This window comes from Nothoprocta perdicaria, unplaced genomic scaffold, assembly GCF_003342845.1.
Source record: "Nothoprocta perdicaria isolate Ctin4 unplaced genomic scaffold, notPer1 scaffold_10, whole genome shotgun sequence".
In the NCBI taxonomy this organism is placed as follows: domain Eukaryota; kingdom Metazoa; phylum Chordata; class Aves; order Tinamiformes; family Tinamidae; genus Nothoprocta; species Nothoprocta perdicaria.
In genome coordinates, this window is record NW_020454094.1 from 1,213,517 (window position 1) to 1,240,163 (window position 26,647).

The 26,647-nt window shown below is 46.4% G+C and overlaps 1 protein-coding gene across 2 annotated transcripts in view; it reads left to right on the top strand.

The window, feature by feature from the left end:
* Positions 1-26,647, top strand: part of MYO5B (myosin VB) — a 73,659-nt gene that overhangs the window by 11,563 nt on the left and 35,449 nt on the right. For both annotated transcript variants that reach the window (XM_026039867.1, XM_026039859.1), the window contains exons 7-16: positions 1,104-1,211; positions 1,528-1,637; positions 3,444-3,709; positions 6,195-6,276; positions 7,611-7,751; positions 13,227-13,349; positions 14,160-14,243; positions 18,105-18,254; positions 19,825-19,922; positions 21,452-21,538. In XM_026039867.1, the coding sequence (XP_025895652.1) occupies positions 1,104-1,211; positions 1,528-1,637; positions 3,444-3,709; positions 6,195-6,276; positions 7,611-7,751; positions 13,227-13,349; positions 14,160-14,243; positions 18,105-18,254; positions 19,825-19,922; positions 21,452-21,538 (1,249 nt within the window). The remainder of the gene's footprint in view (positions 1-1,103; positions 1,212-1,527; positions 1,638-3,443; positions 3,710-6,194; positions 6,277-7,610; positions 7,752-13,226; positions 13,350-14,159; positions 14,244-18,104; positions 18,255-19,824; positions 19,923-21,451; positions 21,539-26,647) is intronic.

Below are 26,647 nucleotides of genomic sequence, written 5' to 3' on the forward strand. Positions count from 1 at the left end.
AGACATAATTGACTCCAACCCAAACTGTGCAATGAATTAGTAGAACTCCAGCTGTGCAACCACCYTCCTTTCCTTGGGGAGCGTGTACACCCATGGAAATTTAAGCCCTCATGCAAAGCAGAGTTTCTGCTGGTCGTGTTGAAGGCTGTGAGAGATCCCGGTCTCCCCACGTGTCATCCAGGACATCTTTACACTGTTATGACTGTGGCTTTCAGCTTCAGTTCTCCAGAGGGGGAACGTGTGGTGGCTGCAACTGGTGGCACAGGAGGTGGTGGCACTGATGGTGAGGTGGTTTCCCTGTAGGGGAAGCTGCCTTGACTCATTTCTGCTCTAAATTTCATGGTCTGTGGTGGCTTTTCAGCTGTGTTTTCCCTTCATTTGCTGTGTGGTGGCAAGCACAAGTATGTGAACAGCTCCACGCTGGAGCAGCGGTGGCCAATAGTGTCTTGAAAGTTGGCTTTGAATAAGCAGCATCCTCCAAAAGGGGCCACTTYTTTGCAGACTCGGTTATTTAGGATATTTGAGGTCTGATTGGACAAAGTCCCTCTAAGCTGGAGCCGTTGGGAGCTGGTGGTTGCCTGACTGATGCCAATTGACAGTTTCTGTCCCCAGAGCGGAATTTGGGTCACAAAACCCCTCTGTCTSAGGAGGTTATACGCTTAGAAAGAATTAAAGGATTTTCTTGTGGCTGGAAAGCACAGCTAATGTAAAAGCCCCCAGGGAGGCTGCCAAGGGTAGGGACCTTCTGGTGGCAACCTGAGTCACAAAAGCACAGGCTGTGGCTACTAGCAGCCTTATGAGGAATGCACCTTTTTTCCTCATGATTTCCCCTTGTATATGAATATGAATGTATATACACTTGCTGAACTTCATTTATGTATCCATGCACACTCTTGAGGCATCCATATACATAGTATATATTTATATAGAAATGTATAGATAAAAAATTATATATAAATGTCTGTGTGTGTATATGTTTATATATATAAACATATATATATATAAAAACATATCGATATACTTGGCCAGAGAGATGTATTTTGTGCCCCGCGAATGTTGTGCCGCCTCGCTGATGCCCTTGCTCTTGCTCCCTTCTCCCCCAGCATGTGCTGAAGACTTCTTCTACGCATCGCAGGGAGGTGACGTGTCCATCGAGGGCATGGACGACGCCGAGGACCTGGAGAAGACCAGGCACGCCTTCGCCCTGCTGGGTAAGGGCTCCTGCACAGGCTTCTTGCAAGAAACRCTGGTATTTTGCTAACAGCGGCAATAAGGAGCCCAATGAGTTTTGGGAGCTCACCCTGTTTTGTTTTATGTCCCTTTGTGCTCACAGTGCTATTAGTAAGGGTTAAAACATAGTAGTGGGTGTGAAGAGCTCCCATGGTGGCCTTGACCATCCCTTCTGTAGTGTTTATTTGCTGAAGTTGTTCCAGAAGAATCGGAGCTAGGAAATTTCCCAGCAGTGTTTGGCTTAAAAGCCATGGGCTGTGCCATCCAGGGCAGATGGGCTCTCCGTTGCTCCCGCAGGGGTGAAGGAGTCCCACCAGACCAGCATCTTCCGGATCATCGCTGCCATCCTGCACCTGGGCAACCTGGACATCCAAGCGGAGCGCGACGGGGAGGCCTGCAGCATCTCGGTAGGTGGGTGGCCAGGATGGGAGAAGCTGCCCGTGCTGCCTAGGCTGGATGCTTCATGCTTTGCAGGACCTTGGCATGTATCCCTAGGGAATCCTTTTCCTATGATTTTTCCATTGCTTCTTGTTGGAAACCCATCAAGGGTCACATCCCTTGGCTTGTCCCCGGGAAGCAGCGCCCTGTTTCTTAGCACTGACTTGCCTGTAACAGCAACGATGCTTTCTTCATTTTAAAAATAGCCCCAGATGTCACTTAAAGCTTTAAGCCCCACCACTGCCTTAGCTTTTCTTCCTTTCTTAAAAGTGTTAATTTTTCAGGACCACCTTTGCTGCAGGAAAACTGCAGCAAAGCAAATCTTTGAGTGCCACCAGCATATGGTGGGGAGGCAGGGGGATTTTAAGGAAAAATAAGCAAAAATRTAGGATTTTTTGTGCTACTGGAGAGTGACACTGACACTCGATGGCCACGGTCATCAAGAGTTTGAAGGAGCACCGCACAGACCAAGGCATGACTGCTAAGTACTGCACTTAATTAGTGAGAATAAATAAGACCAAAGATGCCTTGATTTTCCTGTTTCCGTGTGTTTGTTCAGAGGAACACAAAAAAAGAAAAAAGTGCAATTTTTGTGGCAAACTCTGTCCTATCAGTTATCATTGCCTCTCAGACTAGATCGTTTATTCCTAATTAAAATATTAAAATGGCTTCGGCTTGCACTCCTGGTGTTACCCTTGAGATGATACTGCATGCAATTAGGTGGATGCTGGGGGTAACTTGCTTGGTATTTGGCAATGTGGATTTGTAAACACTGTCCGCTCCGACAGCGTTGAGTTCTGCAATGGAGTTCACGTTGCTTAATTAGCTTCAACTTTAATTGCATGGTATTAAATCAACCCTGTGAGGAATCTGCAGTCAGAAATGCGTTAGAGCAACAAAGTGCCTTGGAGGACTTTGAAACTGCATTTTTCTGCCTGTTCCCAAGCCCATCCCCTTTTCCATGCAAATACATTTGTAGTTGGAAACAGCTTACTTGCTTTCAGTGTGRCAGTGGCAAAAGGCAACCTGATTTCTCGTTGTCCCAAAGGTGCCTGCTCCCTTCATATAGTAGACTTCAGAGTGCATTGTCTAATGTTGTATAAGGAAAGAAAATACACTGAAGAAAACTAAGTAGACTTTTCATTTTGTTGATTATGCCCCTTCTCTTAACACCACTTTGCAGCTTGGTTATCCAAAAGTGGTGGAGTTAATGTAGAAGAGGGCATACGATGGCAACCTGGCTTTGTGCTCAGCTCTGGTTGGTCTTAGTCTGCTTCTGCTTCGTGTTGAAAATAGCAGTTGCAGAGCTGAGATGCCGGAGAGCTGAATCTGCCTTTCAGTGGCTTTAGATGCTCTTGGTGACATGACACGGTGGGGGTTGTAGTTGTGGCGACTTGTCCATCCTCCYGGTCGTGTCATTGCACAAGCTGAGATGGAAGGGGTTTTGGGAAACGCTCCTGGAAGGGGAGCACCTCCTCTGGAGCACATGGTATCACTACAGAGTGGACAAAAAGTGGGAACAAAGCCACCAGTGCTCGTTTCTGGTGGCACTCGCCATACAGACCTACTCTTCTGTGAAGATTGAGATGATAAAGAAAGCTGGAGCACAGCAAAGCTGCAGCATCACTGCTCAGTGTTAGCTGTGAACCATCCCACCTCTTTGCCCAAGTCCAGTGGGGTTGGGTGGCAGCRGTGGGAAGGGGAGCAGTTTTTGATGTGCTCTGCAGGCGTTGGAGGGTGCCTGCCATGTTCATGCCCTGTTGTTCCCCTCGCAGAGCACGGACGAGCACCTGARCACCTTCTGTGGCTTGCTGGGCGTGGAGCATGGTCAGATGCAGCACTGGCTCTGCCACCGCAAGCTGGTCACCACGGCTGAGACCTATGTGAAGAGCATGTCCCTGCAGCAGGTGCTCAACGCCAGGGATGCCCTGGCGAAGCACATCTACGCCCAGCTATTCAACTGGATCGTGCAGCACATCAACAAGGCCCTGCACACCACCATCAAGCAGCACTCCTTCATTGGCGTGCTCGACATTTACGGGTAGGGAGGCTCTTGCTCTTTAGGTGGCTGTGGGGCAGGCCCTCAGGTGAAAACAGGTGTTTTCTTAGTGAACATGAAAGAAGCTTGAAGCATCTTCTGTTGCCAGAACTGTTTATCTCCATAAACATGACTCTTCCCACTCCCTTTGCTTGGAAAGCAGCCTTTCCAAGGTAGATGCTGGAGGACCTGGAAGGTGGGAAGGAGGGTAAGATGGAAAAGCTTGGGTGCTATAGCTCAGTGGATGTCCAAGTTGGGAAAAAGGACTTGCCCTTTCAGCAGGGACTGAGAAGAGGCCTGAGAAGAGCTCATGAAAGATTAAGCTGGGCATGAAAACCTGTTAGTGTGGAACAAAAGTCTCTCCTGGGTGCTGGTCTCCTCCGCATGGCACGTCAAGCACGGCRACCAGCATGTAGCCTTCCCCCTCGGGTGCTATGGTGTGAGCTGAAGCACAACCAGGATGTGCTCAGCCCTGGTAGTAATAATGAGCAATAATGCTCATAATCCCAGGTTAGTTGTGGGGGTGGGAGCATGCAGCAGTGAAAGCCGTGGTGTGGTTATTGACCATGCGTCCTTCACCATGGGTGTAGTGTTAAAGAGCAGGTTGCAATGCGGTTGCCTCCGCATTGGGATTAACGTTGCTGCTTTGCAGAGCATTCGTCCCTGGTTGTCACATCCGAAGGGCAAGAAGCAGCACCTTGCATCCTTATAATGCTGAATTGCAATAAATAATAATCAAGTAACTTGAATAAATTATTAACAGAAATAAATAATTGAAGGAACTGTGTTCCTTTGCATGAAGACTAGTTTACTCCAACGCTGTACTCAGTGCCTGATCACTCTGTGTTTTGATGTRCTGGACTTGCTGCAAAGGAATCACGGGTCACTTAGCACCTGCAATTCCATGGTTCCTTGTGAGCCTTTTGAAGAGCAAATTCCTGCCGAGGTTTYGGGATTCGGCAGGGACCCTTTGTTTTCATTCCTCTGCTGTTTGCAGCTTGAAAGTGAGTGTGAACGGTGGGGTAGCCAGCCGTGTGCCAGTCTTATTTATGATCTTTAAATATTTTAGGCTGAGCACTGCAGCAGGTTTGGGACTTGCAGGTCACATTGTGGAATTAGGAGAAAAGATGAAATGGAGCAAGTAGCTGTGCAAAAATATGAATGGAGTTAAATACAGAGCTGGATTCAGTGTGAGGGGGAGGGTGGTCAAGCTGTATTTTCTTGCACCAAGATATAGGGAAAAGTAATTAAAAGAAAATAGTCATTTATGACCTTTTCCCAGAGCCCTAGCTTAGCACCTTTTTGGAGCAAGGATGCACAAAACACAGGCAAAACTGCTCTCCTAATTAACCAACAGCCCAAGATTGGTTTGCTAGCTAGCAGGTTTGCATCTGCTCCCTCGGAGCCGGCTCCTTGCAGTGTCTGATTAGAAAATGCAACGTTTGGATGCTTGAGAGACTCGTCTTCTGGTGGTGTGTGGGTGTGGTGGTGGTGTTTTTTTTTTTTTTTTTTTTTTTTTTTTTTTTCCCCCCTCCTTTCTGGGAAAAAAAAATAAGTAGCTCCTTTTCTGGGGGGGAAAAACCAACTTAAATGTGGTTACTACCTGTCTTAGGTTTCTGGGGGTGGCGGGACACAGTGATGCTGCCCTCCCCACACTCTCTGGTGTCTGGCAGCTCTGTATGACATAGCAGGTGTTCCAAAAGTGTAAAAACTGCAGGACCTGGGTAAGAGCCAGCTGGTAAGCAAAAAGTGCTAAAAGCACTGATTTTGAGAGGGAAAAAAGGGTGCTTCAGTTGTGCAGTGCTTTCAGACTGTTCTTACAGTGCCATGGGCTTAATAGAGCACCCCTTATCCGACCCAAGCACCARTACTTAATTCAGCAGCTTATTTGTTTGATGGAGGGGACCTTGCCACTTTTTCTATAAGTTTAGTTCCCATAGAAATTAGTCAAAAAAACCCCYTTTTTTTTCTTTTTTCTACCTTGCCAAACATTCAAGGCAGGAAAAATCATTATTAAAATTAATCATAGGAGTAAAATGAGGATGCAGTGCAGAGGCTGTAATTATGAATTTTTCTTTTTCTGCTCTATTAAATTGCACTATTTTTTTTTAAACAGCAGCAGCTAGTGATTGGCCATCACCTTCACAGTGAATATTTGTGCCCTTAATATTTAATGATATTTTACCTCAAGAGACATTGTTACGCTTCTCATCACAGATAGCACTACCGTCTAATGTACAAGCAGCTACAACTGTACAAAATATCAGACTTGCACTTATTAGAACAGACTTTTTGAATCCCTTGAGTTGTGGAAAGGAGAGATACAAATTTGGGGTATGAAGAGTAAAGCGTAGACCTGGGATGGAAGAAATTCAACAAGRCTGAATAGCTGATGTTCCCTGTCACGTAGATGACACCGCACAGAGTGAAGTAGATTTTTTTTTAATAAGCACTGACCTTTAATGCTGATTTATTCATTGCTTTGCAGGTTCGAAACTTTTGAAGTGAATAGCTTTGAACAGTTTTGTATCAACTACGCCAACGAAAAGCTCCAGCAGCAGTTCAACTCGGTAAGGTCAACTTGGAAACGTGCCATGAAACTTAGAAAACTCACTGGGGCCGGACAGTTGCTTGTCCGTTTTGCACTTTAATGGCCCCAAACGTCGTCCTTGCGACACCATCTCTCACAGGCAAGGCTTGTGCGCTGCATACTTGGGCCAAGCTGGAAATAGTGCTTGGTTTATTCATAAAATTGATACCAGAAGCAGGTTTATGGATGGTTTAAGCCAAGGTCCTCTGATGTTTTTGAGYAAGTTGGGAGTTTACCAGCTTTGGTTTGCATAGTTTCATTCCTAAGCTGAGCTGGAGCTGACAGATGGTTGTGCCCAGTCCTGGATTTCCGTGTGTSATAAAGCACAAGAGAAAACCTGCTGATTGAATGTGGCTTCAACAGCAAMAACTGAAATTCTGGATTACCTGGCCAGGCCTTCCTTTTTCACTTGACACAACAAACTCTTCTATTTTATTAAGTATAAGCACTTTCCTGGACTGAAAGCAAAATCATTAACGGGTCATCTTCTCCCCTGATTGTAGGCAGGGAAAGACTTGCTATTAATTTCAGGGTTTGAGGGAGAATCTGTTGAACTGGAGCAGCTAAGTACAGCAGGAGGAGTTGGGCACTTGGAAATGGTATTGCATGCCTGGCACAAACATTTGAGAGATCTCTAATACATCAGATCGCCACTTGTAAAAATGAAAGGGAAGTGATAGGTTGTTTGCACTGTGCGTATCTTTCTTAATGTGTCCAACTATCACTTCTAAAGCTTATAAATTCGAACTCAGAGATGACATTTTTGAAGAGATTTTAAAAAGCCATCTTTTGAAGAAAAAGTACACTTGAAAAATCTTTTTTTTTTTTTTTTTAATATGCTTAATGTCTCAGAAGTAGCCAAAAACAATTTATCTGCCTGGGGATAGGTCTGAAATATATAAGCCATAGAAATAACCTTTTATTATTGCTATTACTATTGMTATTTTTAGAAGAATCAGAATCTGCAATAGAGGTGTTTATGRATAGGTTATGGTGCTGAGGGTGATAGCTCTGCTAGGAGGCTTTGAGAATTGATGCTCATCCGTCGGTGCATACATACTTCACRTGGCCTGACTTCATGCTAGTGAACCCACTGAAGGTCCCTTGTTTCGTCAGGGGAGTGCCAAAAAGGGAGGGGGGTTTTTAATAGCCCCAGGTGTATCTCCTGGCCGTGTACATTTTCCTGCACAAAGCATCTAAAGTTTCTGTGACTTCTAGACATGCTGCAGGAAAGCTATTCATGGTATTGAAGAATGAAGGGAGTTGGCCCTGGCGTCTTCAAGGTTGGTGATTTTGCTTTTCTTCTCATCTCAGCATGTGTTCAAGCTGGAACAAGAAGAATACATGAAGGAAGAAATCCCATGGACACTTATAGACTTCTATGATAACCAGCCCTGTATTGATCTCATAGAAGCAAAACTTGGCATCTTGGACCTGCTGGATGAAGAATGCAAGGTAAAGAAAACCGCTCACCTTTTTGCTGTCAGTTTAGGTTTTCTCAAAGGTTGAAGAATGGGTTGTCCTTCAGCTCACAGACCTTTAGCTGTTGTAGCTCACAGGAGGGTAAGGGACATGTGTTGCTTGGGTTCTCAGGGCTAGGAAAGGCCATCGACTGTTTTGCTTCAGGACCATTACAAGCCTCTTTGGAATTTTGTTGCCACTTTATAAAGGGGGAATCCTGTTCATACCATATAACATCAAAACTCGTGTGTCTGGCCAGGCTGCACTTTGGGGACAGCTCCTGCTTGTGACTTTCTGATCTTTGAACATGATCCAGGAGCTGACATTCCSTCCCTGCCTCAGTCCATGGTTTGTCCCAAGGGAGAACAAAATCCTCCTGCTAGAGTTATTTGGGGTGAAGTCAACTACATTTAGTGTGAAGCCTCCAGACTTTGGAACTTATGCTTCTGTGGCACTCGGCATATGGAAAGTGTGCCTGGGAGGGTCTTCTGGTTGGGTAACCTTGCTGTGTTGAGCTGTGCCACAGGCCTCGAGTGAGAAATYTGTCTCTTTGGGGAATGGCTGCGTTCTGGAGCGGTGAAAATCAGGCCTGGCTGTGATGAGTAATGAGGGAATTGGCCACGCTACGAGGATTTGCTGAGGCTGTTGACAAACTCACATTGACCTCAGTCCATAGTTTGGCAGAGGACTGAAATCGAATGTCCCCTTGGCTCCTTTGGGGTAGAGAAACAGGAGCTGCTGATGACATTCTGTACAGGTGTCCTGACCCGTGTTGGCTTCCCAYTAATAACTAATTTAGCAATCTTTCMTTGGGGTTTGGAGTGGGTCCTTCCTTCCCTTCTGTTGGTCTATAGTTCTGAAGCCATAGGGACAGAGGGTTTTTTCCTTAATTAAAGGTCAGACAAATTATATTAGAAAATTTTGAGACATTAAAAATAAATATATATTTATTTGTATTTGTCTAGGCAAGCCTGCAATTTTGGAACAGTAGATTGCAATGCTTACCACCTGTCTCTCATACCAGCTTAAATTAACTCAAACTTAAGAGTTCACAAGAAATGCCAAACTGCAAACCTACATGGGAATCCAGAAGGAATGCTGAACTTTTTCTTATTTGGCCATAAATTATGAAATGCATCTAGGAACAAGGTGTGCTAGGTGGGAGATTCTCCTGGCAAGCTGGGGCACCTGGTCTTTGGCTTGGAACTTGGTGGGAAGAGGCAGATGACAACCTTGCCACTGGATAAAGTTGCCTTGTGGAAGTGGGGAGGGATGTATTCATTTTGCTCCCAGTGGTTTCTTGGGCCAGTTTGGCGTTGACATGCCCAGTTAATTGCCATCTCTTCAGGAAGAGTCTCCATTGAGTCTTAGATACATTCTAGGGCAGGTGGCATCTTTGGGATGGATTTGAGGGTTTGTAGTCAAACACAAGAGAGGTGAAGCATGGGGTGGTGCATGGACGCAGGGGAGAAAAGGGTCTTGCTGTTGAATGGCCAAGGTCGTCAGAGGTGCCCAGCTGGTCCCTGTTGGCCTGATGAGATCCATGGGCTTTTTCCAGTGGTGCAAGGGCAGGCATGTCATGCTGTATCACAGGGAAAAGTTTGGGATTCATTATTTTTGACTTTGGTCTCCATTGGGGTTTGATGAGACGTGTGGCCGGTCCTTGCCAGTGGAAGGAAGGTGACCTGTTAAGTGACTACTCTGCAGTGTGACAGTTCCCACATGCGGCAGACCTGTCCTCAGCCTGCGGGTCCTGCACAGGCTCTGCCCATGGCTGAGGAAAACACCTAAAAAATGGCATTTGAGGTCCTCCAGAGGCTCGACTAGCAGGAACAGCTAAAAGCTTATGCGCAGCACAGAAAAAGCTTCAGCCTTCCTCCCAGCTTGTCTTATCCTGTCTGTCACAGTTTCTGAACATCACTTGAAAATGAAAGTAAATTAAACATAATTTAACTGTCCTAAAATAGCGTCTTACCCAGAGCTGGCTCAGGAGGAGGTCAAAAATTTTTGCTTGATACTTGGCCCCCAAATTTCATTTTTTGTCTGCAGCGTTAAGCCTGTTAAGTTGTTTGAGCTTGAGGCAGCTCCTAGGTATCAAGAGGACCAGAAGGGAAGTTTCCCTGGTGATTTGTCTGGGAAGTCCCTTTGCTGCACTTGAAAACGCCTGGTGCTGGTTGCTCCTGGTGACAGGATGTTGTGTTAGATGGAGCTCTGCTCTCATCTAGGAGGCGATTCTTCTCCTAGAAGATCATGGCAATGTGAGACAGCACAGAGAAAAGGAAACTTTGCTGCAAATCTCTCTCTAACTTTTGGTATTTTTAATCTGTGCTTTTTTTTGCCCAAGAAACTGGAGCACGGGAGGTGCCAATTGTCTCGGTGGTGTCTGTCACCAGGGGATGCTCTGATTAGTCACCAGCTCCTGTATGGGCCCTCAAATTGGCTCGTTTGTAATAATCTGCAAAAAGGCTTCAGCTTTATGAAGAACTCAGCAAGACTGTCAAGTAAAAGCCGTGGTGTCTGCATGAAAACCTTCATGCCCWCATTGCTGCTGGTGGTCCTTCACCCATCAGGGTGGCTCTGTGGTCCCCCTTGCTGGTGGTGATAGCATGGGGCAAAGTGGGAAACCTGCTTGGGGACGAAGGGGACAGTGGTGAGGTTTGTGCAGTGGGCAATGTATCCTCCACATTGGTGTCCAAGTCATCACAGATTGATTTTTTTATTTATTGTTATTTTTAATGGGAATTTGAGAGTTTTCTAGAAATGTTGAAGCCATTTGACTACCAGAGGTAATAGACCTTCTGGGGCTCAGTGAGTGTCCTGCCACAGAATTTGAAGAAGGGAGACAAACAGGACAGGAGTGAGAATCAGCAGTGAATGAAAGGTTTAAATTAGGAACTGGAGTCTTGAAGGACTAAAACTGTCTCTTGAAAGCAAACCGTGCGAACTGTAGCTGTAGGAGAAGAGTGTATTGAGAACTGTTTTTATTCCTGGGATTTAACTAGACAGTTTTCAGATCTTTGGAGTTGAGAGGTGTCATAGTTATTAAGGCTGGATGGGGCTCATTTGATCCAACCTCCTGTTACACCTCTGATCTGCACAAGAATCCTTATAATCTTTGTGGGACTGTGACCCTGCACCTTCTGCTCAGTTTCCTTGGAGTCCTCAAAGGACCTTCAGAATATTTCAGAATATTTGAGAATATTTAAGGTTGGAAGGGACCTCTACAGATCATCTAGTCCAACCTGACCTTGTCACAGTCTTCCCCATTACCCATGCTTGGAGGATCATCTACTTGGATCCAGGGCTTCTAGGACCTCTTGGCTTTGCACTGAGTGCAGCTCATCTTCCATACTGTTCCCAAAGGTCATTTGGGAGTAACGTCTGAAGCTGCTGTGGATATCCAGCTCTCCCTGTAAAGGATCCTGCTGCCCAACTGCTGTGCCCATCGTGACATCTTTGTGCAGTTGTTTGTTATGAAGCTTGGGGGATTTCTCATCGCTGAGGGGTGACGTGGCTCTGAGACTGCCAGAGGAGGGTTTGTTTGACCAAAYGTGTGAGCTCCCCACTGCTCTCGAGCTCTCCTGTGGGTTCCTGGGGTGTTTTACGGCAGGTTACCATCATGTTATCTTGTTGATACAGCACATGCTTTCCCATGCTGTTCCGAAGACACTGTCTAGCCTCTCCCAGCTCCTTCTGCCATGTACCAGCAACCCTAGAGCCTGTTTCTAGCAGCTAAAACAGGTTATCCTTCATTATCCTTCTTATCCTTCAGCCAAAATACCTGCAAGTTCAGGGGGTTTCACCTTTCTTTTTTTGTTCTAGGGACCCTTCTGATGCAAAAGCAGTGTCCTCAAGTGACAGATGGACAATAGCAATTGGGACAGGAGCAGAACCAGGGGTATCACATAAATGCCTCCTCTAAGGTTATTCCCATACAAAGATTTCCAGGCAATCCCTTCAAGACACCACGGTCTTCCTCTCTTTCCCACATCCTTTTCCTCTTCCTCCTCTCCCCCAGAAGTTTTACTCCGATGGGATATTCCCCCAATAACTTCCCCGTTGGCTTTAAACTGCCGAGACAATACTGAGAGCTGTTATAACAGCGCAGTTAATGGCCCTGATRGTTTTTATCTGCTCTCAGGTGTTTCCCAGGCAGCTATAAAACCAGTCGGGCTGCGTGCCCGCGTGCAGGGAGCTCGGCTCCCAGATAAGCAGGTTTTTCTGCAAAGTGCCTGGCCCAAAAGAGAGGGGGAATCTGCTCTGTGTGGTGCAGAAGGTGTTTGGGGTGGCTGTGCTGCAGCTGGTGGAGGGGACCTTCCTATGGGAACACGGAAACGGGGCTCCGCTGCTCCCAGCTCCTGCCCAGTTTGTATCCGAAAGGAAAGCTGGACCTCCTGCTGTGRTTGTTCTTTAGCAATATTGTATATAAACATATAAAAATTCCTGTTCCGTTCCTAGCTGCCCAGGAAAATTGGGATATCTGCATCTCATGGTTGGGATGCAAGTGCCTGAAGAGATGTTGTTGAAGCTTAAGGGTACGGAGCACTGGATTTGGCCTAGTGGGAGCTGTCCTCGGTCTCACTCTCTGCCCAGAATGTTTTGGATGAGGCAACTGTACCAATATACGTGGTGAGAGAGTGAGCTTCTTGTGYTGGACCCCAGGGCTTATGCCAGTTAGGCAGCTTTCTTGAGCACTTTATTACAATTATTTTAAAATATAATGACACCTCTTGAGTATTGTGTCAGGTGGCAGTTTGTGAAATTTTGGGCTGTCATTTGGTCACCTAAAAAATTGCTTTTCAACATGTCTGTGCCTAGCATTTAGTGCTGTTTATTCTTTTCTTTTCCTGTGAGAGCTACTTGGCTGTCAGAGTAGTACCAACACTCAGGCATTTTTCACTGGAAGTGAAATTTTACTGTGTTTGTGTAAAACTATGTATGAAAATAACATAGCACCAATTCCTAGAACCAGGGAGAACAGGCACTTTGTTTCTTAAATATCCATGTAGCTGCTGTTGGCAGCATTCTTGTAATACATGTTATTTAATATTGAGCAGCGGTAATGCCAGTATGTCAACATGGCAAAACCAACCACATCCCTTGCCCAGGCAGCACATGCTGCAGCAGTCCCTTTGGCGCTCCGATTAATGGGAGCTGGAGCATGGATGAAGGCTTGGGGAATGGCCATGGAGGGATGAGATGGGATGTTGACCTGGAAGTTTTCATAGGTTGGTTCTCGAGCTCCTGCCTGTTGAATTTCTGTGATGCTAGTGGAGAAATGGGAGTTTGGGGCCGTATTTTTGACTTTTTCTTGTTGACTGTAATGCACATCGTAGACTTGCTTCTTCTCCAACCTGTTGTCGTTCCTGATGTCCTTCCYCTCTGTCCAGCCATCCAGGAGAGGAGCTTTTGGGCAGTGGGTGTATTTGCACATCTGACTGCATTTGTGCTCCTTTCCTTCCCGCTCAGGTGCCCAAGGGAACGGACCACAACTGGGCGCAGAAGCTGTACGACCGGCACGCCGGCAGCCAGCACTTCCAGAAGCCCCGCATGTCCAACACCTCCTTCATCGTGGTGCACTTTGCAGACAAGGTAACGCCGGCTGCTCGGGGGCCTGAATGCAGAAAGGCAAATCGGATGGAGCAAAGAGGAGGTCCACACATGCTCAATTTATAGGGGCAACGAGCTCCTGTTAGAGGGAGGCTTGGCTGGTTGCTCAGACCTTGATCASCTTGAAGACTCCAGCCTCTCAGCTATTGCACTAAGCTTTAAATAGGCACGCTTTCCTGAGCAGAGAAAAATCCTCTTTTCCCAAGCCGCAGTGAAATGAATTACTGTCAGGGCAGCTTCACCAAAGAAATATAGGGGTTGGGGATTATTTGGGAGAGCAGAAGTTTTGGAACAATGTGTTGGAGTCCTGGTGTTTGGAGTGARGAGACTGCATGCACATTTGGGAGTTGAGTGGAACATGTTAAAAATGGAAAGCTACAAATACAGAAGTGCATGTGTGTGTGTACAGAGTGTCCTTCTGTCCTTTTGAGCTTTATTGATTAGCTCACAGGGAGCTTTGGAGTGTCTTTTAAGAAAAAAATAAATAATGACAAGGGAATAATAATCCTTGAGATTCTGCYGCTAGTTTGGATGAAAATGCATCTGGATGCCCTACAAAATAGTCTAATGACTAAGAAAAAAATCTGTGATTTTGCCCTTGTTCAGATTCACTTTTTTTAAATAATAATAATAATAAAAAAAAGGGTCTGTACATTCCAATTTTGCCCCTCTGCCCCTTAAGCTTTTTGTGTGAACTTGCCTCAGGAGGAGCGTGTTGTGGCTGTGCTGTTGGGCTTTGGGGAGGAGGAATTTAACCTCTGGCCTCTGGCTTTTCCCTCTTCCTTGCATTAGGTGGAGTACCAGTGCGAGGGCTTTCTCGAGAAGAACAGGGACACCGTGTACGAAGAGCAGATCAACATCCTGAAGGCCAGCAAGGTAAAGGCAGGAAAGGGATCTGCTTTGTGGAGGAGAGGCTGYACCTTTCTGCAAAGTAGTTGGATTTTATATCAACTTCCCGTATTGCCAAGTTTCCATCCTTGAACCCACCTTGACAATACGCATGTGACATGGACGTGCATGAAGCACACAGGGGCTTYGGGTAAAAATGAGGAAGATACAGACTGTTAAGGAAATTCATGTCTGGATTGTTTAGAAACAGACTGGAAACACTCCCCTGCCAATCAAAGTCATTGCTGCAAGTCTTTAATTGCTAATTAATGAGTTAAGGCTTCCTTCAATTGCCCTTACACTTGCAGGTGCATCTCTAAGTTTTTAATTCCCCTAAATGTTTTTTAACAGACGCATATGTCAACGCTGAGGTTTTGATCCCTTTGCTTGGGAAGGAGCACAATGAGGGGAAAGGGAGCAAATATTATTTATAGGAGTCTTTTAAGCGAGAGTTTATTCCTGTCAAATAAGAGAGGTGAGAGTGGGAAATTAATGGAGTGTTGTCAATGGCTCACCCTGCATTTCTGCACTATAATTCAATAGGAAGACAGCAAGATCTGCAATTTTCCTGTCCACGGGGGCAGTTGCAGGTCTAATAACTGTGAAGCTGGGCTCTAATAATGCCCAAATCAAAAGCACGGTGTGCTCAGGAAGCTTGCAGCTTTCCCAGAGCAAAAATCATGCCTGATTAGGGCTTATTAGAAATGCCAGGTAGGCCGGGGGAATAATTGATGCTCTATGATAAATTATTTAGCCAGTGCTGAACTTGCTGCCGCAGGTACTGCTCCAGCAATGACCATTTTGGGTCAAGGTTGAAGGTGTCTGAGGGCTTTGTAGCTGTGATGAAAGCACGTGGCCAAATGAGGAGGGGGAAAGTTACAGTTTACTGCCTCCCTTACCTTGCCATTGTGGCCTGCACAGCAGCAGCAGCTGCTGACAGTTGGATTTTGGCAAGGTCTTGCAAATCTTTCTTGGGAAATCCTTTCCCTCGTGCAGTAGTTGCTCCATGGGAAGAAGAGCAAGAGGCCTGGTTCCTTCTCTTGGCTTGCTGACATCTCCCTCTCTTAATGCCTTTGTATGGAACGGGCATCAGGATGGCACTCCAGAAACAATAAGGTGTGTTGTGGAACGCGCACCTTGGTTGGCCTCTTGCACAAATGTCATTCCTGCCCCGTGCAGTAGGCTGGACTTTGATAGCGAAGAACCAAACCACACTCCTCACAGTTGCTTTTCTTGGCCTAAAACATAGGATTTCTTGCTTGGAGCACAATAACTTAAGCTATTAGGAGGTGTATTTGAAGGCCAAAGACTTGGACTTACGTGACTGCAAACCTATATGCTGCTTGGATCAGGCAGAAGCACTTCAGGAGTTCCCAGTGCTGCTGTGGTGGTTCTGCAGCCGGTTCCTGGGCTGTGAGGGACTGTGGTCTTTCCATAAAGCCCCCAAACACCCCTATTTTTGCTTTCTGCTTATCCTTCTGCCAGGTAGATTCAGAGTCACAGAAGGGCTGAGGCTGGAAGGACCTCTAGGGATCATCTGGTCGAGGCTCCCTGCTCAAGCAGGATTACCCAGGTTGAATTTGGGATCTGGGAGCACAGGATCGTATCCAGGAAGGTTTTGAGCGTCTCTAGAGAAAGAGACTCCACAACCTCTCTGGGCTGTAAAAAAAAAAAAAAAAAAAAATTGTTTTTCCTCATTCCATCTCCTTTCACATGCCACATGGACTCCACAGATGTCTAAACCAAAGAAAAAAAAATGCTTTCTGTAAAAAGCAGCCCAGTTTCCCTGAACAAAAAGTCTGAAATTGGAGGCACATACTAATTTGTCTAAAGCTTGCCCTTGTGCTGATGAAGGCTGGGCCACAAGGACTTGGTCCTGCCTTGGGAAGAATCAGGATCAGACCCGAAGTATGTCCTGCCTTCCCCTCGTATTCCCACCAAGGCAATGCACRCGCAAGGCGGGGACCACTGCCAGTTTAACACGGCAAAGGCTTGAACATCTCTCCGTCAGCAAGTATGTTGCTGATGAAGAGCTCCCACCACAGTGGAATTATCTCCTGCTAATTAGAATGCAATTATTTCAGCCAGCAAGACAGAGAGAAGGACTTTATAAAGCGGGTAATTACTTCTGAGAGYGCTGGTCAGCTGAAACGGGTGAGAGATGATGTTCTCCGAGTGAAGGAAACCCGTCTGAATGCCAAGCGGGAGCATGGGGGCCTGCTGTTAAAGAGATTATATTCCTGCCCTTTGTAATTATGAATAATGCACCAGCGGTTTCAACCTGGGAAGTGATGAAGGAAGGTTTTGTCCTTCTCTCCTGTCTTCCAGTTTCCGGGCCGGTACAAATGGTCCACGCTGCAGCGCTTTGGCTTTACCTAAGCTGAAAATTTAGCCCTGAGACCACTGCTGGTCGCTGGCCTGGTAGCAGCTCTCTAATGCTCTGAGCAGCAAACGGAGCCAGGGATCGATGACACAGACAACTGAGCACCAAAAGATATTCCGGAACCTGAAATGACAGCCTGGAATTTCGCTGCCATGTCCAGCGAGCTGCTAAATTGAAGCCTTGAGCACCTGYCCCCCAAGCCTCCCGCTTCTGCAGCAGTCAGAGTGCCAGAGATTTGCACGTGCTGGGAGCCACACAGCTGCAGGGATGGCTTTTGGGGGGCTGAATGGCAGGGGGAAAGGTGCRAGCCTTCGTTTGGGCACGTGCAGCGGGTAGGAGTCGAGCAAGCTGCGGAGATTAAAATARGAGCCGTGAGCAGAGAGCGGCTCCCCGGCGCGCGCGGGCTCGGAGCCTGCGAACAATCTGATGGTGTCGTGCAAACAGCTGCTTTTCCACCCCAGTATTTAGGCTGCTGTGCTAGCAAGCTGTGCAAACAAGCCGGCACCAGGGCTGGAAATACTCGTATCTGCGATCAGGTGAGCGCTGGAGAACCATCTGGTAGGCAACAGCTGCTGGTAAAAATGAGATCARCAGCCTTTAATAAGAGTATAACGTGGTAAAGCACTGTTGGGTTTTGAGAACTTATTCTAAATACACCAAACTAGCCTTTAGGAGGAGCTGAAGAATGGAGTCTAATGCAGTTTGGTGACCTTGAGCTGTGGGAGCTGCAACAGTCTTTCAAAGCTCGCTCAAACCAAGCATTTATTTTCCTTGGGATAATTCTGGAAGAAGGAAAAGCAGAGTTAAGGTTTAGGTGGTGGAACAGCAGCTTGCAAACCTCAGGTCTGTGACCTGCTCAGGCCCTGCCATCCTGTTTGAGGGATGATCAACAAGTAAGAAAACAAGGCAGTGTTTTGGTTAAAGTTTGTGTAGCAAATTTCAAATGACTTTTTGCATTTTCAGAGAAGATATAGAGTCGAAGGGGTTTCAAATTAGCTGAGCTTGAGGAACACCATTCAAACTGCCTCATTTTTAGGCAGGTGTGAGTAATGCAAAGCAGCAGCTCGGATGCAAATCGGTGGTTTGCAGCACAYTGAGCCCGGGCTTTGGAGCTGGCGTTGCTGCCAGGCGCTGCTGCAGTTAGTGTTTAACTTTGGGCCTAATGCAAATCTGAARATCYGGTTCCTTTAAAATAAATRAATAAAAATAACTAGCCGTAGAAACGCCATAGTCTGTCCTGAAAAGCCAGTGTGACTTTGGAAATGGTGGTGTGAGCAGATTTTGACAGCCCTTCCACTAATGAGCTGCCTCTTCTGCTCATTCAATTTAATGCATGTTTGRAGAGTTGATGAACTGCAAAAGAGGGTCCCCAGCGTCCCCACTGATATGGGTTCCACATCTGCAGCATTTCTTGCCTCTCATTTATTGCCGTGGTGAGGATGCTCAACCCTCATCTTTCCTTTCAGTACCAGATGGTCGCAGACTTGTTCCAGGATGAGAAGGACGCTGCGCCCGCCACCTCGGTGGGGAAGGGGACCTCCAAGATCAACGTCCGCTCTGCCAGACCCGCGGTCAAAGCGGCCAACAAGGAGCACAAGAAGACCGTGGGACACCAGGTACCGTGTGATGTGAGCGGTGGGCAAGTTGCTCCCCTCTTGGTCCTGGCATGAGTGATAAGAGGTGGCCATGACCTGTGCAGTGACCTTGGTAGGGGAACCAGATCTCCCAGAGCTTAATGCATAKCTACTTCAGTTAAACTGAAGTTAAGTTAAAATGTATAAGTTCAGGAAGGGAGAATGCAGGGAGGAAGGGGACAAGCTGTTCTCACTGGTGGCCAGCGATAGGACGAGGGGTAATGGCCACAAGCTGAAGCAYAAGAAGTTCCGTCTCCAGGTGAGGAGCAACTTCTTTACTGTGAGGGTGACAGAGCAGTGGAACAGGCTGCCCAGGGAGGTTGTGGAGTCTCCTWCTCTGGAGGTCTTCCAAACCCGCCTGGATGCCACCCTGTGCCACATGCTGTAGGTGTGCCTGCTTGAGCAGGAAGGTTGGACTAGATGATCTSTAGAGGTCCCTTCCAACCTTAACTATTCTGTGATTCTGTAAACTTACTGTATCCTCCTGTGATTCAGGTTGGAATTGTTAAGGTTGGAAGGGACCTCTAGAGACCATCCAGTCCAACTCCCTGACTCCCTGTCCTGCTCTGGGACACCCAGAGCACAGGGCACCCGCTCACATCCAGGCGGGTTGGCAGATCTGCAGAGCAGGAGCCTCCGCAGCCTCCCTGGGCAGCCTGGGCCAGGGCTTGGGCACCCTCACACCAAACAAGTTCTTCCTCACATGGAGATGGAACTTCCTGTGTTTCAGCTCCTGTGATTTGGCTCACAGGTTTAGCTAACTAATAGATACCAGCTTTAAGAAGAGGGGAAAAAAGTAGATATACAGCACTTGGCTCAACATGAGATGAGAGGCATGGGAAAACTGAATCCTGACACCTCATTTTCACGGTTGAAGGTGTCTCACCTCCCTTCCCTCTTCAGGTGAAACAGAGATGAATAAAAAGCTCTTGTGTGAACTGAAGAGATTTCCCTGCACACCATGGTTGTTKGGTGGGATTCGTGTGGCTGTATTTTAGACACCTTCTAGAAGTCTTGGAAATCCTAGACTAGAAGGATGGCGCTGTGGCACAAGCCAGACTGGGACAGCAGCAGGGTTCATTAGACTCTGTATCTCCAGATGTCAGAATGTAGTCCAGATATAGTCAGGGAGATTCTGGGAGATTCAGGGAGATTCTGACTGAAGAAAAAGCAGGTTTTTCCCCATGAGGACAGTCTAGCAGTGGAGAAGGTGTCCAAGAAGGTTATGCAGCTTTGGAGATTTTCAAGACACAGCTGGGTAGAACCCTGAGCAAGCTGGTGTGAGCCCATACCTGCCCCTGCCTGGAGCAGACAAGGTGGCCTGGAGACCTCCCAGGCTCTCCAGCCCTTAAGGACTTGGTGATTCTGCTTCCCACTTGACTGYGTTTTGCATTTTAGAGCTGGTAGTCCTGAGCCTGCCAGCGTCTTGTCTGAATTACTGCTGTACGTGCTGGGCTCATAGGGAGGTTCATATCATGTTGTAGCTAGGGCCAGGTGCAGGTTGCACCTTAAAGCACCTTCACCCATAACAATTAATGGTTTTGTCTCGCAGTTCAGGAACTCGCTGCATTTGCTTATGGAGACACTGAATGCCACCACCCCACACTACGTACGCTGCATAAAGCCAAATGATGAGAAGCTCCCGTTCAAGTAAGTTGGCTTTTGGATAATGTCCTGAGCTGTGTAGCAGCACAAAGCTCTTCTTCCATAAGAGATCCTCTGCCAGTGTCATTCCATCCTGGCAGGTCCCAAAAGCTGGAGTTGCTTCTCTTGGGTTTCATTAGGCATTCTTTGTGTCACTGAACTAAAAACCTCTGCATATCCTGGTGATTTTGCAGATCTGCTCTGCTAGTATTGAAAGATAAATATCCTTAAATTGCACATGCTGTGATACWTTCTTGGTTTGCAATGACAGCGTGTTTAATCGCTTTGATATAAATAGAGTATTAAACAGTGAAAAGTAGCAGAGAGAGAAATGAAAAGGTGTAGATAGCAGCAAGCTTGTAAAATTGGTTGTAAAATGAACAAAATAAATGTCTTGATGCTTCCAAAGTGAAGTGAAAAAATAAAAACATGACTTTCATCAGCCTGAGGCAGATTGTCAGGTGAGTGAACAGCTGAGTGCAAAGGTGATCTGGGTCTTCCCCTGTGCTTGAGAGGTATATTGGAAGCTGTGAGCATGGGGAGCAGTAGCTGATGGCCTTGTTGGACTGCTTGAGTTATGTATTTGTGCCTGATCTTGCTCCCTCTAACTCCAAAATAGTTTGGCCTTCAGTGGAGAAGAACCTCGTCCTAAAAGAAATTATAGGATTATGCTTTTTTGTTTCATTATTTTCTTTAGATGAAGCACAGAGGTGTTTCCTGACCCTCTCTAGTGGAGTTGAAGTAGATGCTCTGCAAATGCTCTCACCATGGGCTGAAAATATCAGAAGGATGTCCTGGCCCTGAATAGAGACATTGCATTTCTGTATTGCCAGGGCAGTCTGGATTTATGACTTCAATTGAGCCTGTTTTCTTGTGTATAATGCTGATGACTGTACCAAGATGGTGAGAACTGGCACAGATGTAAAGGAGTTTGCATTTCAGAGGCAGYTCTGCTTGAAGTGCCAGGAGGAATTAGAGAAATGGAATATCAGTAGCACCGCACTGTATTAGCATCAAAGTGATATCATGCAAAACACTTGGTGCTATAGCTTTATTGTTCAGGGGAAAAAAAAAAAGAAAAGAAAAAAATGTTTATTTTCTCCCTAAAAATTAACATTTTTCAGCTTGTGAGAACATTTTTCTTTTTTTTTGCTAAGATGAGACGTTTAGCCTGGAGAAGAGAAGGCTTAAGGGGAACCTAATAGCAGTCTTCTAGTATCTGCAAGGGGAGTACCAAAAAGATGAGGCCAAACTCTTCCCAGTAGTGGGAGGATGGGAGACATCAGGCATAAATTGTAAAGAGAGGATCAGACAGRTAGGATCAGATAGTATCAGATGAGCAGGATCACTGACACTTGCTTTCCTTTGTGATGATAAAAGCAGAGCCTTTTTGGGTCTGCAAGTGACCCAAGAGGGTTGCTGTCCAGCTGGTTCAGACCTTTCCTTCCTTGCAGTGCAGTGTCCAGCTGGGTATAAAGGACCGAATCGCCTGCCGTGCTGCGTGTGTCCTAACTGTCTCCTAACTGTGATTGCAGATTTGATCCCAAGAGAGCAGTGCAGCAGCTCAGAGCTTGTGGYGTGCTGGAGACCATCCGCATCAGCGCAGCTGGCTTCCCCTCCAGGTACTGCCCCTGAATTGGGCACCACGCTCCGCTTGTGTGTCGTAGCATGGAAAGGAGGAGGAGGAGGAGAAAGCAGCAGTGTTTGGAGAAATGGGGTTGAATTTGGAAGGCTTATATCCAGAATGGATTTCTCCTTTTTACTTCTATTTTTTTATTTTGCAAAACCCCCATCAGCTCCTGGGCACCCCCAATGCAAAGAGCTGTGTTACCAACATGTAGTGCTGGACAGTGTGKGGGGTTTTATACCCTGGGACACCAATATTGGTCTGATAATCCTGCAGATTTGACTCACTTGAAAGCCAGAGTTGCCTTYTGGGGTTTCCTGCAGCTTGCCTGAAGCTCCCCACACCGCAGGGCTCTTTGCACTGCTATGGGCCCTTATACCTTCCTTTCCTTTCTCCTGGCTTCAGACACCTACTGCAATAGTAATTTGAGCCCCAAAATATTTTATTGTGTTCACAGAGCAAGAAAATAAGGGCTGTAGATCATTGTTGCAGGCTTCTGCTCAGCACATCTGAAGCCTATTTGACTTGAAACTCTTGCATCATAAAAATAAAAGGTTATAGGTGCTATGCCTCTTGCTGATGGTGATAAAAAAGAATTCAGCAGAGGTTTTTAGGGCCTAATAAATCCCCAAGCATAAACTATAAATAAAGCCCGGAGATGACAAGGGCAAATAATTCTGAAAATGAATCAGCTGGGCTTTTCTGCCAGGYGGTTTCATGTTGCTGTCCACCTTTCTGCAGGGAGCTGTGGGCTATAGGTGTCCTCGGTGTGGAGCTGATGAACGGTGCTGCAGAGCGCTGTGCTAGGCCCTGGTTTTGGGGAGGATCGGGCTGCATCACGTGCAGTGATGGATCCACTCTCCCGTAGAACCTATGGACTAAAAATCAATGTGTAGTTATAGCTGGGGAAGAGGGAAGATGCTCCTGGGGAACATTTAGGATGTGTTTTGGGGAAACGCTCTACTGGTGTGAGGATCTCACCCCAGTGAGACGTGACCTGTTGTGTGATCACATGGATGCTCTCGGTGATGAGAATCTCTCCCAGGACACGAGCAAAACAAACCTCTTCCATCCCYGCAGCTTGTCAGCTCTCCTCCCTCTGGGAAAATAAAAGGTGCAAATAGCTGTTTGGTTTTCATTCTTCTTCTGGATGACCTTCCTCCAGCTCAGTGTTTGGGATGCTTCAGGGACCAGTTCCTTGTTTGCTTTATCATTTCCAGAAGATAACGGTGCCCAGCAGCACCGAAGGAGGTGTTTGCTTTGGATGCTGCTAGTTCTGCCCCGTCCTTGACAGTGCAATTGCAGCCTTGAAAATAGGAGTGAAGCATGGTGTAAAATGATGAATAATCTTTGTATTTGAGTAGATTTTATAAACTTGGCAAAAGCTACTTCTACAGAGTCTTGCTCTGTGAGAAATGCAGTAGGGGTTTTAGTTCTTTCTGGGTTAACACATAGGAGGTTGTGTTCGTGCTTTTCATCACAGCACAAAATCTCTGTGGGCATCAACTATTCCAGTGTATTCACTTTTATATCCATACAAGTCAGTTTGTAACACCCAAAAAAAGGGTCATTGCTTGAAACATAGCTGGCAGGTGAAATTTATATATTCACACTGATCGAAAGAATCATACAAATCTTGAAATACTTGTGAGTATTCTTGAAATACCTGTTATTTTCTTTTTATTGTTTTTCAGCTCATAGGAAAGACGTAATATAGATCCACTGAAAGGTGATGCCTCACCTTCCCCTGCTTTGGGTGCACCCGCCTTTATTTTATCATTTTTGTGGAATCCGGCATTCAGCAATGAATTTAAGTCAATTGAAAATGTATTATTTGTTTTGAAAGGCCACGAAGTTGTTAAGAAATGTATTTGTTATGGTGTACATAAGGGAATGTGATGAATGGACCGTGTTAGTGGTGCCGATAGTGAATCTATCATTGGTTTTTGTGGGCGAAGCGTGGAGCGTGTCTCCCTCGTATGAGCCATTTATCTTCTTTAGAGAAACTGGTTGCATAAATATTAGGCTATAGAAGATGAATTGATACAGAGCTCAACAAATAGCAAAATGCTCTGAAACATGTTTTTCACCTGAATTTTAACCAAACCATGCCCYGGCCTTCATGCACACTGTGAAGGTGTTTGTATCCCCAAGGTCGACTGCCAGGTGACCCCATGGAAACTTCTTTTCAAATGAGGAACATTTCTCGTTTTTCACCCATGCCTTTGCTGGTTGGAGCTGCCTCCCAGGCGCCTCACCTTTATCAGTTTGGTGTGAAATCCCAGCTGCTMAACTCCATGAGTGCTAAACTTGAGGAACTGAGAAGTTTTATGGGCATCCCTGTGCATAAAGTCACTTCTCGTAACATGTGCTGAACAATCTTGCAGCCCATCATGGGAGACACGGTCTATAAATTGTGTTTGTCCACTCCCCTACACTTCTCACAAAAAAAAAATGTAATTTATTAATAGTGTTTTTTTTCTCACCCCACGTTCTRCTCTTTGAGCATATTCCAGATAATTTCAAGCAACGCCAGACTGAATATTTTGGAGCTAATAGAAAGGCAAATCTGTTTGGCAGTAAACAAAGCAGGAGAAATTTTCCTCCCTGGGCTGTGGTTTCTAAAGAACTTKCCTAGCAAACCTTGGCTCTGCTGTTCATCCTGCCCGGCCCCAGATGGATCTCCTGCTCCTGCAGAGGGATCGATGCCTCCACCTCCCCGACCATTTAAAATATTGATTCTTCCAGTGGGTAGTCTCACCTGGTCTGGGAATTTTTTTTTATTATTATTTTTTATTTTAGCTTTTGCACCTGCACAAGGCTGCCTGCGCTCAGCCAAGGTGACAAGGTGGTTGGGTCCCAACTGTTCCCTTAGGTGACAGATCACTGGATGGGTTGACCAGGTCTYCTGCTCCTGGTCAAATCAATAACCATCCTCCTTGTTTTTCCTGTCCAATGAGGTTTTTTTTTCAGCAGCATTATTTATTTTCTTGTATCTCTCCATTCCTTTTATTGCTGCTTTTCTTTGGTGGCCTCTTCAAAGCAGAGCTTCGATATTTGAAGTTGCTTGAGCTTGATCTCRGCCCCGAGGTTATTCTCTTGGGAGTGTTTGAGCAGTATCGCTTGTTCCTCACTCTCTCTGTCTCCCAGCTTTGCAGATGCAAAGATCATCCCAGTAATGTTTCTTCTCCCTCATCTCCTGTCTGAATCTTGTAACTTGATAGTGGAAGCTAAGGAGGTCAGAACTGCCTGTAGTTAATGGTCCATGGGGGTTTCCTAGTTTCTAGCCAAGAGGTTAGCCCTTGTCCTGTGTTGTGGTGGCTGTGGTGCTGTTTGAAGACGAAGGCCACCTTCATACCCCGCTGGGGCTATTTTAATAACACCCAGCAAGCCCAAGGACAGCATAACCCTCCTGTCCCAACCCCTGCTGCAGCCACATCCCTCATCTGCGGGTACCTAGCAGGAGGGAAGGACCTTTCCTTGTTTTCTCCTTTACTGCAGATGCTGATATCTAAAGAGACACATGAAAATGTGTTGTTTGGTTTTTTGTTTAAGTTCATGCCCCAGGCGTTAAGCTCCAGTATTTCTGCCCAAGAGAGATCTTGGGCTCGTGTGTAGCTGGGGGATCATGTCTCTCCAAACATGTAGCTGCAAGGTAATTYGATATTGCTTTAAACCTTAAGTGGCTTAACAGCCACGTTGTGTTAAACCTAAATGCTTTAATCGCTTCTTTCTCTGAGGAGATCCTGTAACAGCAGCTGGGAACCTCTGTGGCCTCCCTTGCCTCAACCCTGCTGTCGTTGCCTGGACCAGCGAGGATCCTGCACAAGGAGCATCCCGTGGGGCCAACAGGCTCGTGTCCTGCCGAGCTCAGTGCATGAATGGCCTCTGCTTTCCCAGTGCATGAACAGCCTGTGTTTTGCAGCCCTGCTCTCCCTCCCCAGCGCTGTTCCAGTAGCATATGCCCGTGATGCAGTTTCTCTTGCCCGTGGCATCAAGCTCCTGGTTGACCACCTGGCCCAGGGGTGGCAGAGCTGATATTGGTTTGCTCTGTGCAAGTGGCAGAAGCGCCGTGAACCCGATACCGTTGGATCCTGGTAAATCACAGCGCTGCAGGTGTCTGACTCACGTTTGGAAGCATCGTTGAAATTTGACCCTTCTCTGTGGCTGCCAGAGGATGGGTTTGTTGGGTTGCCTGCTTGGCCACCTTCCCTCGGTCATGGCTGCCTCTTCACCATCTGCTTGGTGCTGCAGGAGCCTGGCAGCACCTGCCAGATGATTTTTTTCCCTCTTAATAGCAGCATTTAATACTACCARCCTCTCAGCTGGCTTTGGCAGGTTAATTGCAAAACTTCCTCCTCCCACTCTCCACCCCTGAGCTCTGCCACAAATTCAACCCGAGCAGCATCTCAGCCAGCTGGGATGTCCTAACAGCTTTAATTTAGGTTTGGGTGAGCATCAGACGTGATCCTATGTGTGCAAGGCCAAAGAGCCAAGGTGAGGTGCTGAACTGGAAATGCTCTTACGAAGAACAGCAACTAGGAAGAGGAGAGAGAGCAGTTTAGGCTGAAGCTCTCTGTGCCATGAGCCTGTAGCCTTGGGTAATTGCTGGATTGAGTTGTGATTGTCCTCATCCCAGAAACGGATCTTTGCAGCATCTTTTTTTTGGTTACTGTTCTCTAACTAGTGGTGATTTGGGGATTTTTGCTGTTCCTGGTAACACTGTCTTCACTTTCATTTTAGATGCAGCACTAAGGACTTGTTCTGGTTTTGCTGTTCCTGTACTCTTTGCAAACAGTTAAGGATGCAGCTCCTCCACGCAGGAGCTGGATGGCCCTTCCCAGCCCTCCTCTGTTTTTTTTTTTTTTTTTTTTTCCCCTTCTTTCTCTTCATGAACCTTTCACTTATGCTGTATTCTTTTAATTAACATCTTCCTTTTAATCATACTGGCTTTCCTCCCTTGCTGCGTTACTTGGGCAGTGAGGTGAAGCCGTATTCATCACTTCACTTGAGAGAGATTTCTGGTACATCTGCCTTGCCAGGTTCCYGGCTTGCAGGGAATTTCATTAAAAATGAGACATTTTATAGAGATATCAATCTTGTG